This window comes from Onychostruthus taczanowskii, unplaced genomic scaffold, assembly GCF_017590055.1.
Source record: "Onychostruthus taczanowskii isolate IOZ18803 unplaced genomic scaffold, ASM1759005v1 scaffold32, whole genome shotgun sequence".
Classification (NCBI taxonomy): domain Eukaryota; kingdom Metazoa; phylum Chordata; class Aves; order Passeriformes; family Passeridae; genus Onychostruthus; species Onychostruthus taczanowskii.
Genome location: NW_024500572.1, coordinates 1,890,663 through 1,906,116, shown reverse-complemented (window position 1 = coordinate 1,906,116; position 15,454 = coordinate 1,890,663). Strand labels below are relative to the sequence as shown.

Here is a 15,454-nt window from a genome sequence, read left to right as displayed (position 1 = left end):
TGTCTTTTCCAAGACTACCCCCCCACACACATACTTTTCTTATTCCATTTTTCAGTCCGTAACAAAACAAAAATGCTCATGCAGAAAGGGAAGAAATGAGAACCTTTGCACAATGTAGAGTCCAATTCTTAACAACACATGGCTTCTTAATTGCCTTTTTCCATCCACAGTTGTTAATTATTTTACAAAAGAGGGAAGTGGCATTGTCCTGTACAGATGGGGAAATCTGAGACAGAGAAAGGGGAAGAGACTTACCCAGTGACCAGCAGCCTGCCAGGGCAGATGGCAGCAAGGTTCAGGTTTCCTAAGCCTCCACCCAGCCCCATTCCCGTGGGATTACATGGCTCCCTGTCAGTGAATTCCTGTTGGAGCAATAGGCCACTCATAAGTGCAGCCAGCCAGCCAAGGGGCCTGAATGCAGATCACAACTGACTCACATCCTATAGGAAGGAGCAGCAAACCACGTAAGTGGTGGGAGAGCAGCCTTAAAAATGGGAAGAAGAACAGCGAAAGCACAACAAGAATAAGAAGAGATGGCAGGGGAGAGGCAGGATGAAGCTCCAGCTCTGGAGAGGGGAGAGTAGGCACTGACTGACCAGATGTGCCATGCTCACCATCCCTGTGAAGCAGGATCACTGGCAGCACAGTTCTGCACGTGTGTGCAGGGACAGGGATTGTGCACATCACCCTGGCCTGCTCTGGGGCTGTCTGCTTCACTCCTGGCTGCTGTTACCTGAGGGAGGTCCATGAATTTACTGGAAAGAAAGCAGAAGCCACTGAGGGTCCTGGGAACCAGCCCCTGCCTCTCTGCCAAGAACACACCTGGCAAGGCCACATCATAGCAGCTTTTCCAGTGAATCCCACATCCAGGCTTGCAGTGAGTGAAAAAACAGCCCTGCTTTAGCTGTTCTGGTTACTGTCAGCCAGACAAAGGGAGAACCTTCCTGGGGAAAAGCATCATCCCCAGCTGGCACAGAGGGCACAGGGTTTCATTTCTTCCCAGAGCCATCCAGCAGCAGGAACCCAGGACCACGGTACTAAAGCAAGATAACACACAACAGCAGGGAAAAAGATGTTGAAGTGGGGTAAAGCAGGTAAGAAAACAACCTTCTTCCTCTGGCTTGCAAAGAAACACCAGTGTTTGGGGATATGAGCAGTGTGAGGTTCATAAGGAAAGGTAGTATCTTTTACTTATCCAAGTGAGATTTAGCTGAAAGCTGCTGCTTTTGAAAGGCACGCTGCCCAAAAGTGTGTCTGTTTTCTGCAGGGAAAATGCACTGATCCAAGAGCTTCTCCTTACAGCCTTGTCTGGAGTGAGGCTGCAGTGATACTGAACAGGGCTTAAGGGGCCCGGCTCTCCTCCTGTTTGGGAGAGGTAGATGAGGAACAAAGGACATGAGAAATCCCTTTCTCTTCAGGGGAGGAAAAATTCTGAAGCCTGTTAGCAGCAGCTGCCCCATCAATTGTCCTGTCTGTGTTCAGAGCATGGATTATGGCTCTAAACAAAGGCCTTGGAAATGTGCAGGAATGGTGCTGACTTCTCTCCCCTGGGCTGAAGGTTGGTAAATCCAGTTATCAGTGGTTATCAGGGATGTGCTAAACTTATATCCCATCACAGACCTGATTCTGCATCTCGGCTCAAGGGCTGCTCTGAAACCAGGAGAGACCAAGACAGCCCGAGAGCAACTTCCATGACATCCACATCCCCTGGGACAGCCAGGCTGGCGCCCAGAGCCTGTAACCAAACCCCTACCCTTTTTATTGAGGGCTTTGTGGAGCTCTTACTGTGCAAAAATGAGCTCAATCTGCAAAATCACCATGAAGAGCAGTCCTAGCACTATTACCCCAGTGAGTAAATCGAGCTCCTCCCCACGCAGTGACTGCAGCAATGAGGAATGGGGTAACGGGTAAGGGAACAACTCCTGGGATACTCTGACTAAACAACCAGCAGTGTGTTTAGCAATACTGGCCTCACGTGGTGCTTCTCACCCAAAGAGCTCACCCAGCTGCCAGAGCTGCCCTAGATAAAAGTATTGAGTGACTTCATCAGACACTGAGTCAGCAGCACAGACAGAACAGCAAATATTTCTCTCCAGCTCTGGTCACTGGGACGCATGTCCTGCCACCATGTGTGTGCCACTGCTCCCTCAGCACAGAGACTCTCAGGAAGGTCTTGATCATCTGTCCTGGAGGGTGATTTCAGAGCCCAGGGCTGAATTCAGCTGTGGCTGGCTTACTGTGGGTGCAGGAAGAGGTTCTACCTGTGTCCCCAGCCCAGATCTGCCAGTGCCCAGAGCTGTGCCCAAAGGGCAGCCTCAGCTCTTTGCATTTCCCCTGGACCCAGAGCAGCTCCTCCAGCATGCTGAGGCTCAGAGCAACACACACACTGGCTTCAGGAGCTTTTCCACCATCTTAATGTCCACGACCAGCAGTTTACAGACTACTCTGAGGACAACTGCTCAGGACTAACACCAAAAGACTGCTATTAACCCAATTTCCCAAGCTGCAAAGGCTGATATATCCTGTGTTCCAGACCTGCCTTCTGCTCCCAGCCACTTGAACAGCACTGAGATCATCCAGTCTCACAGTGAGCTCCATCAAACCACTCTGGAAGCAGCTCCTGCTAGTTTAGAGCACCTAATCCCAGCTCCACTCAGGCTCTCACCAGTCAAGGACACCACATTTTCTTCTTCCTTCCAGACTCTAAAATTACAAATGGCTCCACTACAAGCATAATCTTGTCTTGCTGAATTGCATCTCAGCTCTCTCTCTCTTTCATTAACCAATGTTTTAAGTCCCATAAAATGCATGTACTTCTTGGAAACGTGTCACAGACTGACAAGCAAATGCAGCCCCTGAACTGATGAACTAACTCCTCAAGAGCAGCTCTGCCTATTCGAACAAACAGTTGAGACAACCCATGGTTTTCTGGTGAGAGGCAGAACAAAACTGCTGGTGGGAATAATGTGAAGACAGAAAAGTCATCCTGGTATCCTCATATCTTTGGAGAGGGCTATATTTTGTTTCGTGGACAACAGTGCATCAGCCACCCAAACAACATCCCCTGAGGATGCTTCAGAGCCTTCAGGCCTCCCTTGGCATCTGAACCACTCCAAAGTTAAATACCCTTCTCACTAAAGAGGTCAGAGGGATCTCAAGTAAAGCCAGCAGTATTATATGGATAAAAAATGTCTGAATATCCCAGCATTCCCAAGGAAGAGCTTTCTTGTCTGTGTTATTTCAATCAGCTCCCACAGGGACACAACAAACCATCCCCATCTTCCTGGCTATGAATGTGACTTCCCTTTCAGTTCACTGAGGGCTTGGGCAGTTCCCAAGCCCAGCCTGCAGAGCTGCACCAAGCATCAGAGCCTCCAGCACATTTATCCAGCAAGACTTTCCTGCCAACCAGGAGCATGTCCAAACTGGAGGTAAAATCAAATACAATTTACCCCAAGAGAAGATGAAAGTAAATCCAAACAGGCACACAAGCAAGGGATTTCTCTTTGCAACATTTATTCCATGCACAGAGGGGACAATTGTAAGTAAACGATTTGCTTTGTTAAATGAGACTGGGACAAGAGAGGCTTTCCTGGGGAAGATTATATTAAAGAACCACCAGAAACCGATTCCAGCCCTTCAAACACCAATATTAAATAAAGAGATGTGATAAATGAGAAGCGTCAAGTAAAAATCAAATCAAGGCAGCGTATCCAGAAAAGCCAGACATGACCATCCTTAATTCAGCCTACAGGAGCTTCCACGTTGTTCTGGTGCATCTAATAGCCCAGTAAAAAGAGCCCAGCACTGTAACAGTTATGGGGAAAGCTGATATGCTTCCATTCCCCCAAAGAGCTCAGGGAAAACCATCCAGTACCTCCAAGCACTGCCCGATGCATTGGGAACCACAACCTGCACTGAACTCAGCAGCAGCTCAGAGCCTCAAAGGCAGCTCCACACAAGCCCAAAATGCAGATTCCCCACATCCAGCTGGTGGCTCAGCCCCCAGCCCCTTACCTTTGAGAGGTCCTCGGTGCCACCCTGCTGGCTCTGGTTGAGGAGAGGCGAGTGCCTCATCAGGGGGTCCTGCAGCAGGTCCAGGCGTGGCCTCTTGCTTTCAATGAACTCCAAGTCCGACGGCTTGGTCAGGTCAGAGAGATAGGAATGGCCCTCGGTTCTCAGGTGCAGCTCCTGAGATCTGGGGACAAAAATAAAGGAGCCTTTAGAAAAGAAACTACCTCTGCTCTCCCCTGCTCCACGACTGCAAACCACTCAAGAACAGGGCTGTTTTCCAGAAGGATCCACGTGGGGAGCCAGGTGGCCCTGCACTCCAACATCTCAGGTCCAAAACCACTCGAGGAGGACAGGGCTCAGTTTTCCAGAAGGATCCATGTGGGGAGCCAGGTGGCCCTGCACTCCAACATCTCAGGTCCCTGCAGACCCACAGGCACAGCCCCAGAGCTCGGCTGCTGTCCATGTGCTGGAGCAGGACCGCCAGCACCCTCCAAGGACAAGGGGCCACCCTGCTGTCCCCCTCCCCAGCACCGCTGCTGTGTCACCTGGAGAGCCCTGCTGTCACCTCCTGTGCCACCAATGCAGTGGGTGGCTGTCCCTACACCGGGACAAAGCGAGTGAGGCTGCAGGTCTGAGCCCTCCCTGTCATGACACATGGGTTGGGCTGGTCACAAAAAGGCAAAGCTTGGCAAATCCCCAAATCTACCCCATAAATCCTCCTCTGCCTCCAAGACCAGGCAGAGCCCCCTTCTGCCACATTTGGCTTATTTAGTCAAAGGTACCTGCCTCAGTGTTTATATTTAGTGTCTTTGATAGGAATACCAAAGATTGTATGTTGGAGAAAAAATGCCTACTCCTCCATGGCTAGACAGCAGGGATTTATTTTTCCAGGATGGGGGAGGAAAGAAAGCAGCCACATGTAGTTGCACGTCTCTGACACAGAGCTGGCAGGCTGTACAGGCACATTATCCAGTGCTAACTGCACCAACGAGTCACATCGAGCTCAAACAAACACCTTTTACCTGTTAAATATGATGCAGTTGGTAATACCTGGAGAGTGGGCTTGGTTTTGGTTTTTTTAAACAAATGTTGAATTTTTTTTTGTACTTCTGTCTTCCTCAGCAGGATTCTCTTGTGGGGATTGTAAAGGGATCCTACAAAAACACATTAAACCTTTTACTATGCCCTAGGATCAGCTTTGCTGCAGCAGCTCCAAGGGTGTGTTTTTAACACTTCAGGCAGAAGTGTCCCCTAAAAAAAAATAAAATGAAGCACAAGAGATTCAAAGCTTGTGAAAAAACATGGTTTGTCTTTTTTTTCTTTTCCCCTTAAACAAGATTGTTGCAATTCTCCTGAGCTGGTGGTAAAGTGTCTTCCCCAGTTACCAAACTCCAACAAACTTAACAGCCTTTGGAGCTGCTTGAAGGGGAGGGAGGAAGAGTAAGCCTAGGAGACAGGGGCTCTTATGCCTTGCTTGACCCCCCCCAAAAACTGCAACTGCTGACATGAAAAATCTCAGGGAAGATGGCACAAAGGGAAGGACCCAGAGTGCCCTGAAGCCAGCAGCTGTAATGGCTCTGGCTGACACCCAGGGAGAGGATTTTGTGGAAATCCAGGCTCTCAGAGCCGCCACCCTGACACCCTGAGCACTGCCCTGTGCCCTCCCCTGCAGCAGCATGGCCAGCTTAACCCAGCCCCAGGGAATCAAGATAAAACTGGGAGGGTTATTTTTTAATTAAACATCAACAGCAGGCACAAAGCACATGCATGCCAAGCTCTGCTGCTGTGGGTTTGGCATCGGGATCGGGCAGCAGCTTTGCTGCTGACACACAAAACCAGAATCTGGCTCATCCTCTTCCTCCTCCCCAGCGAAAAGGGGACAGGGGAATGAGGAGGCTCCAGCACTGCCTTTGGTGCTCCAACATCCCAGACAGAATTTACAGCTCACACAGCAAACCCTCCAGAGCTGAACAGCCCTGAAATGTGGCACTGAAGCACAGCTCGCTTCACCTGCAAACACTTCCATGCTGAAGGAGCCTCAGCTTTTCCCAGCAAGCCCAGAAATCTCTCCTGGCACCTCTCAGGTTTCCTGCTGCCTGGACCCAGCCCTTCATGCAATCCCTGCCTGCCCACAGCTGCATGCCAGCATTTCAGGCTCTGCTGTAAAACCCATGAACAATAAGCAACTGTTGAGCTGGGCAGGTGCTAAAGTATTCCAGCACCCAAGGCCCTGCTCTACTGAGGCAATTAAAATCAGATGTATTTATTTTTCCCTTCTTCCCCCTTTTTAAGGCCATATTACCAAGAAGCTGCTAATTGACAAAGGATGGCTCCAAGACCTCTGCAGTTGTCAGGAACTCGACACAACTGCTGCACTCAGAAAAAAACCAAGGATTCTGAAGATAAGAGCACCACAGAGCTTTACAAAGGCAGTTACTCACAGCGAGGCAGGGGCCACGCCAGGGAAAGCAGCTGCAAAGTTATAAGGTGCTATTTTATTTCCATTTCCACATCCACTGGAACAGCTATTAACTTTATCCACTGGAATTTCCAGCCGCTCCCGAGATTACTTTGCCCAACACAACCCGCTCAGCCTGTCCTGGCTGCAAACACAAATGCTTTTGCTTGAAGCCTTCACACCTTTCACTCCTCACATCCACACCTGCAGCAAGCTCTTTACAACAGACTTTTATACAGCAAAGATGCTGCTGTCAGTGCAAAAAAATGACTCTGCCTGAAAAGCCCTCCTGTTACATCGAGTTTGGGGTTTGCTGCATTTTCCAAACAGCTCCCACCCATCTGGTTTATTCCAGAGATTCCTACTTTGCTGAAGGGAAAGAGTGTTTTTAATTGCATGTGAGTTGTGCATAATTAAACGAAGCAAAGCAAATGCCAGCATTAATTATGAAGTGGGACAGGTTAGTCTTCACCTGAGTCCTTCACCACAAACACTGAATACTTCAGAGAAGCAGAGCAGCCTGAGACGTGCTGACACACAAGGCTGGGTGCCCAGGGTTTGCCCAACTTCCAGCCACCCCCACACATCCCTGCTCAGGGTAGGTCCAGGTCCAGAAGACCAAGATAACCCAAGATGAGACCTTTGGTTTATTGCTAACCCGACAAAGGAATCGCACCCTCCCAGCTGCAGGGCTGTGTTACTCATTCACCGGGGCAGATTCCTCAGCAGACTCACAGAGGGTGGATGGAAGGCAGGAGCAGATAAGATCCTACAGCAGCTCACCCCAGCAAGTGTACAAGATGGGCTGAAAACATGGGTTGTCTGGTAGCTGGCTATCAAGGAATCAAAGAATCCTCAAGGCTGAAAAAGACCTCTAAAATCACTGAGTCAAGTCATTAAGCTGAGAGCTGGGGAGAGAGGATCAGATGAGATATCCTGAGCTGCCCTTGGCTGGGACTTGAGCAGTCGTGATGAGATTTTACCATGAGGGATCTTACTTGTACTTTCCTGAAGCCAAATCACTGGGAAATGGGCAAGCACAAACTTTTCAGGAGGCCAAAGTCTCTCCCTCCCCAATGATCCACTGTCTGGCTCCTCAGACCTTCCCATTTCTCTCTCAGCAGAGCAGCAGCAGGTGGCTGCAGGAGGAATGATGCCTATTCTGCAACATCCAGCAAATGCAGCTGGACCTCCTGAAGCCTCCTGCACCAAGGGCTCAAAACATCAGCAGCTCCCACCAAATTCCCACCAGGAACACACTTTAAGAGTTGCTCCCATCTGCAAATACTGTTCCCCACACCATGGGGCCAAACAACATAACCAGGCTGGAAAACTGATTCTCAGTGTCTCCTGGAACCAGAACCAAGACAAACGACAGCCTTGCTGAGGCTGTTTATTTCCTCCAGCTGAGATGGTTTGGTGGGAAATTGTCTATAAAAAGAAAAAAAGTTCTAAAAAGAGTATCCAACCTCCACAGGTACAGACAGACAATGAAATGCTTTTGAGAAACAGTAATACAGAAAAACAGTGGTGTTGAAGTGAATTATTTATAGCCAACGCTAAGATTTGTCAGAGGTTTCAACAACCCCCTTACGGCTAATGAGAGCCAGAGTGTGAGACTGGGCAAATTGGGACCTGTTAAAGAGAGGAACTGGAGGCTTTGTAGGACCAAACCTGCCACCAGGCACCTACAGAAACATGTCCAGGACCAGCTGATATATTCCCTTTGTCATGTAGGTGGGGAGGCAGATAAACCACCGTGACTTGATGGGAAGAGCTGCATGTCTGGGCGGGAAGATGGAGCTGCTCCCACGCCCTCAGCAAAGTCTGCCAGCAGCAGGACTGACTCTTCCCAAGCCAAAGGTGTGGGACAGCCTGGAGCAGGATGCTCAGCTCACCATGTGGCCCTGCTGAAGGAATACCAGGTCTTCAGGAGCTCTGACCAAGCAGCCACGTGCACCCTCGGGATGCTCGGGCTGTGCATTCCCACACAAGGGCAGGGAGCAGTGGCTCGGCTGCCCTGCTCAACCCCTCAGCCACCTTCTTCCAAGCCAACTGCAATTTAGATAATAGCAGATGCTTTATTTAAAACTTGCATACTGAAGATCCCCCTGAATTATTCATGGACAGGACCAGCAGAAGCTTTAACACAATGGCATTGCCTCACTCAAGAGGAAGAGAAGGACCATTTGTCTCTCTCCACAAGCTCCCCCACATGCATTCTCCAGGCATCCAAAACTGCAGCCTGCCAGTAAAACCCTCTTAGCAGTCCTGGGTGGCTGGAACATCCTGAACCAATGGCTTCAGATACTTCCCAGCCCTTGGCCATCCTCCATGTCCATCCATGGACACACCAGGCAGCCCACACCAGAGCTTGCAAGGTAAGGCTTGTCCCCAAGTGTCCCCACACCAGCATCTGCCCTCTCCAGATGTTGTTTTCCTGTGTTCAATTGTGGGGAAGAAAAAAACTACAGCTCCTGGTACATCATTTCCAGTGGGAGAGACACAGATATATGGCTGTGGGGATTTCAGCCGCACCGCCGCTCACTCCTGAGAAAAGGATCACCTTTAAAAACGGAAACTTAATTAAAAACCATAAATAAAACCAAATTGGTCGTGCTGTTACCTTGGGAGCAGCTGGTGCCATTTGGCCCAGCACAGATGAAGAGTGAGAGCTGTGTGTGATTTCCAGCACCACGCATGCTGCCCCAGCTTCCCACCCCTCCCCGGGCTCCTGGGCCAGCAGGATAAATCCCAACAAGAGGCACAGTGATCCTGCCTGCTCTCCATGTGCCACACTGCACATGGCTACCTCAGATGGCTGCAGAAACACAGCAGCTGCTTAATGTATCCTAAATGTCACCCTGCAGATCCACACTGGGCAAGCTCTTCAGACTCCTTGTGCCTGCTAAGCAGAAGGGCTCCGAAAGAGGAGCACGGTCTCCTGAACTGGGAAAATAATCTTCTATGAAAATAGTGACTCATTCGGGATAAAGGTGGAATATAGTGTGTTAACACACATACCATTTATTCCATTTATTTACAGCCACATTTTCTGCCAGAGAAGCAGAGAGAAGTATCCACCCCGGCATTCCTGCATTAATATGGAACCTTGCTCTAAAATCCTAACACATATGAAAAGTTAGAAAAATCCAGTTCCTTCATTTTTCAGATCACTCACCCTCTGGCACCTGCCATTTAACACTCAACCCAGTTTTTCTCACTTCTTCTGAGGACCAAAATATATATAGAAGAGGGAAAAAAGCCCTAATCCTTGTCACCTTGCCAGGACATTCCACTGCAAGTATTCATGGTACGACTTGTACCAACAGCAGATCCTGAAATACTTCTCTTCACTCCTGCAGACCAGTTGGCACAGCCAACTGAACAAGCTAAGGGGAAGTCTGCAGATCCTTCCAAGAAAAAGCCTGCTACCAAAAAAACCATCACGGAAAGCAGCACATCCCTGCAAAGACAGGCACAGCCAATTTTCCCTGCAGCAAGAGATTCAGAGTGGCTCAGGTTTTCCTTCCTTCTTCCAGCCAGAATGGCTGCACAGGGAGTTCAATTCTTTGCCCAGCCACCAAGGGGTGATGACAACTTTTGATTGTGACGTGGAGAAGGGCAGTCTGGAACTTCCCAACAAGCTTCTTGCTCAGAAGCCCTAAAAAGCGGGACCATCTCAGCATTCCATTCCTTCCAGCAAGTTACCACTTGACACCTTTTTGCCAACAACACTTGATTCATCCTAAACATGTTGTGCCCATTGTGCTTCACTCCTTGTTTCCTTTCCACTGAATCACAACTAACCACCATCCTGGTGGCTACAGCAAAACTGCAGCCAGGAGAGACTGAAAGCATGCACAGCTCTAGGAAGACCATCCAAGCAAGCCCAAATGATTTCTGTGGGATTTTGAGCATCCCCAGGGTCAAGCCTCCAACACCACGTGTAAAGACAACCTGCAGTGGCTTTAGAGATCTGTCCAAAGGGAAGGTAAAGCCAAAAAAGGGGATATCACCCAAAAACCTGCAGAGGCTTTAGAGATCTGTCCAAAGAGAAGGTAAAGCCAAAATAGGGGATAACACCCAAAAACCTGCAGAGGCTTTAGAGATCTGTCCAAAGGGAAGGCAAAGCCAAAATAGGGGATAACACCACAAAAGCAGCACATGGAGTGAAGTGAATCCCTGCAGTTTCCAGGACAGGAAGGCAAGCAGCAGCCCCTCACCGGGCAGGTGGGCTCGGAGGAGCTGGGGCAGAGCGGCACGGGGGCTGCAGGCTGCCCTGGGTGAGTGCCAGGCACGGTGGTGATGCCAGGGCAGGGATGTCCACCTGGGAATGCTCACAGGGCTCAGTCTCCAGCGCTGTCAGCCTGCCACATCCCACTTGCACCAGACTTGCAAGCTGATATCCTTAAGGAGCAGAGCGATCCTGGAAGCGCTTCAGCCACCGCAACCAAGAGCAGACAGGCTGCTTCCTCTGAGCTCCTGAGGCAGCACAGGATTGGAAGGGCTCCCCTCTGCTGACACTTGCTCCAAGGGGAGGATTGCCACGTGCCCACCATCCCTGAAGTGCCAGCTGGGCTGTCAGGCAGGGAACCACAGCGAGGGTCTTCCTTTCAGACCCAGCACACCCCTGTGCTTCCCTCTCCTCACCCCTGTGCCGTGTTGTGGATGTTGTTTGCCTTGGTCTCCCTCCTCCCAGCCCCTCATGCTGAGAGCCAGCTGCCTGTGCTCGAAACCATCAATCCCAGCCCAGGAACAAAGCCAAGGCTCTGAGCCTGCCAAGGGGACTCAGCTGCAGCCACGGCTGCCATCAGCACCCTCCCTCATCCAGGCTCTGCACCAGGAAGAGCCACAGCTATTTTTTGGGGAGGGCACCAGTGACCAACCCAACCTGCTCCAGGGTCTTGGCCCTGGAACCCCCAGCCAAAGGGCTCCTCTTACAACACAGCAGGAACTGTGTTACAGCAGCTCCTCAGACCACCAAGGTGAACCAGCAAAGCCCCCAGAGAATGGATTTCTAAGTGTAGAGCTTAAAGATGCAGAGAAACAGCAGCTGGCTTTGAAAAGCAGACTAACACCTCTCCAACCTCAATGGTACCCAATCCAAATCACCCCAATAACTAATTATATTGGATTGAAAATTTCTTTACAATTTCTTCAAACATCCCCTCCTCTTTTTGTATCCCCAGATGCCCCCAAAAATTTGCCATGAGTCTATGTCCCAGCATTCTGGCACAAGATGTCAGCTGAACTGAAGCAGTATTTTTAGCTTTACTACGTAGTATAATTTTTGCAAAAGTACTATTTTTTGAATGTTAAGGGGAAAGGGATTAAATGTAAGTTATTAAAAGAGTTTCTTTTTACAGCATGCCAAAACATCACCATTCAGGTTGAAAATGAGGTACCATGGTAATCATGTGGATGTGTAACATCCCCTGACAACTTTGATTAACATTTACCCACATTCATGTGACTGTCAACATAAAAATAAAGTCTGGGGATTTGGAAACATTTGTAAGCCAAAGGCAGATGCCTGGATGACCACACCAGACCAGGCATGTGGTACAGCAGACACCAAGGTCTGCAGTTGGACTTTTTTTTAGTGATACAGAAAACCCAAGATACATTTTTTTTAAACAGCATATTACTGGAGAGCAGAACTGCTTCTCCATTTTGCAAACCATCAGTAGTGTGAAAAACAAAACCAGGCAGGAGCATGTTGCTGGGTCCTCTTTACCCATCTCCCCCAAATTTAGCTAAATCTGACCCAATTCCAACTTAACCGTGTTACTCTGTGCTAAGAAATCAAAGCACTGAGAAATCAAAGCGAGCCAAGGCAGTGCAACTTGCTGCAATAAATTATGGGTTATCAAAAGTGGCACGACCCTCTGTACGTACAGGTGCCACAGGCACCAGAAGGGCACATCCAGATGCAAAATGAACTTTGGAAGGTACTTTTTGCCTCCAAATTCTCACTAGTTTGTTTCTGCTGAGCACCAAGCTGAACCCAACCTACTAGAAAAAGAGGATGCTGTCTGTATTTACTATGCATACAGCACCCTGAGTTCTTACTCCTCTCCCCTCACAGTGATGATTTTAGAGGAACAGATTAATCTCTGACTCTGCACTGGTTTTATTCTTAGACTAAATAGTAAGTATTTAAATAATTGTTTTATGTGTATCTACTGTAGCAAGGCTCTTATTTCACTTCCAGGCCAGTTTTTTTCCCCCAAACCACTAAGCATCAAATGCAGAAGAGAAACTGTGAGAGAGAGAGCAGAGTTTTGCACTGAAACAGAGAGTGAGAGTGATGTCCTCCAAACAAATCAGCTCCTGTGGTTAAAGCATGTACAGCATTCCCAGCCACAGCACTTGCCTGACTTGCACCTAAACCTCTGCCAACTTCCCATGGGGCTACAACAGGAAACAGGGACACAGGGAGAGGCACGAAGGGAGCAGAGAGGAAAAAAAGCAGCTCAGAGAAAGTTGTGAGGGGAATGCAGAAAGAGAAACAAAAACAATGAAAGCGGGGAGGAAGAGCAGCAGCAGAGGAAGCGGAGATGGGGGAGGAAATGAGCTCTTCTCACTCCTCCCTGCAGCCTCGGGAGCCACAGACCAAACCCGACCACACGGCTTCACTTCCTATGCTGAACAAGCCAACACAACGAGTCACAGACACGTGAAGCTCCACACAAGTGTGGGGGTGGTTTTTTTGGTTGTTTGTTGTTTTCAAGACTTCTTTACAACGCACGACGGTCAAAGGTGAGGAACCAGAAGGCAAAGGCGCCATTGACTGGCAGAAGGAATCCAAACTGGTGGTCACTACCCAAAACCAGCATCCCACTGCCCGGATGGGTCCCTCCCAACCCTCCTACTGCCAGCCCAGCCCTGCCCCAAGCCCTGTTTGGGGCAGGCAGGGAGCCAGTACCTTTCATTGCCCGGCTGGAACTCGGAGAGCAGGGACGGCCTCCGCCGCTGCGGCTGCATGATCGACCCTGGCGGGAGGTGGGAAGCGAAATCCCTGGAATGATGCTGGTACTCCAAGAGCGCCACGTCCTGCAGGAACAAACACAGCACAGCTCAGACTCCTGGGAACTCTCAAGCAAGAACAGAATAACTCAAAGAAACCCATGTAGACATTCCACCTCTGAAGCACTGGGCCACAAAGCTCAGTGCTTTGCCCTCCCCAGAAGGTTCCCAGTAACTCCCAGTTCCACAACTGGAATGGTAGCTCAGCCACTTGTTCAATCCGGCCTTTTCCTGGGGCTGCAGGCAGGGCTGGCTCCTGGGAAAGGACCCCAGCAAGCCCAAGCCAGCCACTGAGCACCCACACACAGGTTTTTGGCATCCAAGCAATCCTGATGACAATTGTGAATCCAAGAGTAAGAACAGGTAAGAACAAAATTAAGTCACAGGATACTTTCAGCTTCAAAAGTCCACATAGCAGCATGGAGAAGGAAAAAAAGGGGGGAAAAAGGACAGAAGAAAAATCACAAATGTTATCTTGAAAATGTTCCTTTAAACACAGCTCCCCTGGGCTGAGCTCAAGGGGTTTGAAAGGACAGTTTGCTACTTATTATGTGTACGTCCCTTTTGTTCCTTGACCCTTGGAGAGTACAGTACAGTATGTTCCTGATTTTAATTAAATAAGAAGCCCTCCTGCTCTGTGCCACAGACTGATTCCAGCAGCAGTATTTTAGGCAGCTACATTCAACTGCTATTTTTTATTTGTAGATAGATTCTTGACCAACAGACTAATCATCTAATTAACTAAGACCTTCAGCAATGGCATAGAAAACCCTGTCACAGAATAACCCTGGTAACACTGACATACATTTACCTTAGAAGAACCAATTCCACCTGGGAGTCTATTTTTGAACAGTTCTCAACTGGAACAAGAAAAAAGCTTTAACTTCCTCAAAAATAAAAAAGGAATTTCAGAGTCTATAGGAAAAAAAAAAAAATAAGACACAACATGCATATAGCTGATGTGGGCAGGGGGTCTCAGCCCCAACAACTGCAACAGCAATTATTTGATCTGAAGTAATGAAGATCAATATGAAAGCTGGAGAATTCCCCCAGCAAGGTGAATGGCAAGCAAAGAATGGGTTTGGGAGCTTAAACAGCAACAACCTGAGCCTGGAGATGCCCTGTCCCAAGCTGGAAGTGAAAAGAGCAGCCTCACAGCAGATGTCATGCTGTCCCCCAGCAAGTTGTGGAGGAGGAGTATCAAGGCCCAACATGTTTGACCACCAAAGAGTAAAATGAGAGTTTTTCTGGAAAGCCAGGAAGAAATGCAGAGATTATAAACATTCAGCCTGGGAGAGCCAAGAAAAGCAGATCCCCTGTCTCACATCCAACCTCTCTTGCACAAAAGCTGAAAAGGCCAAACATCAAAGGGAGGAGGAAGAGAATTGTGGTGTCCTATGGCCACTTCTCATGCCTAGAAAGCTGTGCTGGTTTTTGGAATCAAGTTTATTTCTCCCCACTGTCAGGCAATAGTGGTGCTGCTCCTTCTGTGTTCTGACCAATGTTGGGAAACAGCAGGAACAAGAGACCTCTGCCAGCCCTGAGCTCAGCCTCTGGGCCAAGGGGTGTCTGCACACAGGTTCTTGTGACATTAACAAGGACACGACTTGGACAGTGTGCACTCATCCTCCCAGGGCTGTCCTGCTGTAAATCCAGGTGTGTGGGGAGGATACAGCCCCAAAAAGCTGCTTTTCCTCCAGCTCTGGAGTCCATCCGTGCAGGATGCCAGGGACAGAAGGTGCCATGACTCCAACCACAGATGGGACAAACACAGACTTTTGAGGGAGCCCTCAGCTCCTCCAGCCCAGCCAAAGCAAAATCCCTGCAAGCTTCCCCACGTTCACACTTGTCCTGGTTTGAAATTAAAAATAAATATTTAAATAGAAGAGTGATGCAGCTCCTGACATCCACCTACAAAACAAACACATCGTGTCTGGGAAGACACACCAA

General features: G+C 49.1%; 1 protein-coding gene across 12 annotated transcripts in view; it reads right to left on the bottom strand.

The window, feature by feature from the left end:
* Positions 1–15,454, bottom strand: part of NCOR2 (nuclear receptor corepressor 2) — a 229,991-nt gene that overhangs the window by 131,486 nt on the left and 83,051 nt on the right. For all 12 annotated transcript variants that reach the window (XM_041410484.1, XM_041410491.1, XM_041410492.1 and 9 more), the window contains exons 3-4: positions 13,404–13,531; positions 4,018–4,198 (exon numbers count right to left, since the gene is read on the bottom strand). In XM_041410484.1, the coding sequence (XP_041266418.1) occupies positions 4,018–4,198; positions 13,404–13,531 (309 nt within the window). The remainder of the gene's footprint in view (positions 1–4,017; positions 4,199–13,403; positions 13,532–15,454) is intronic.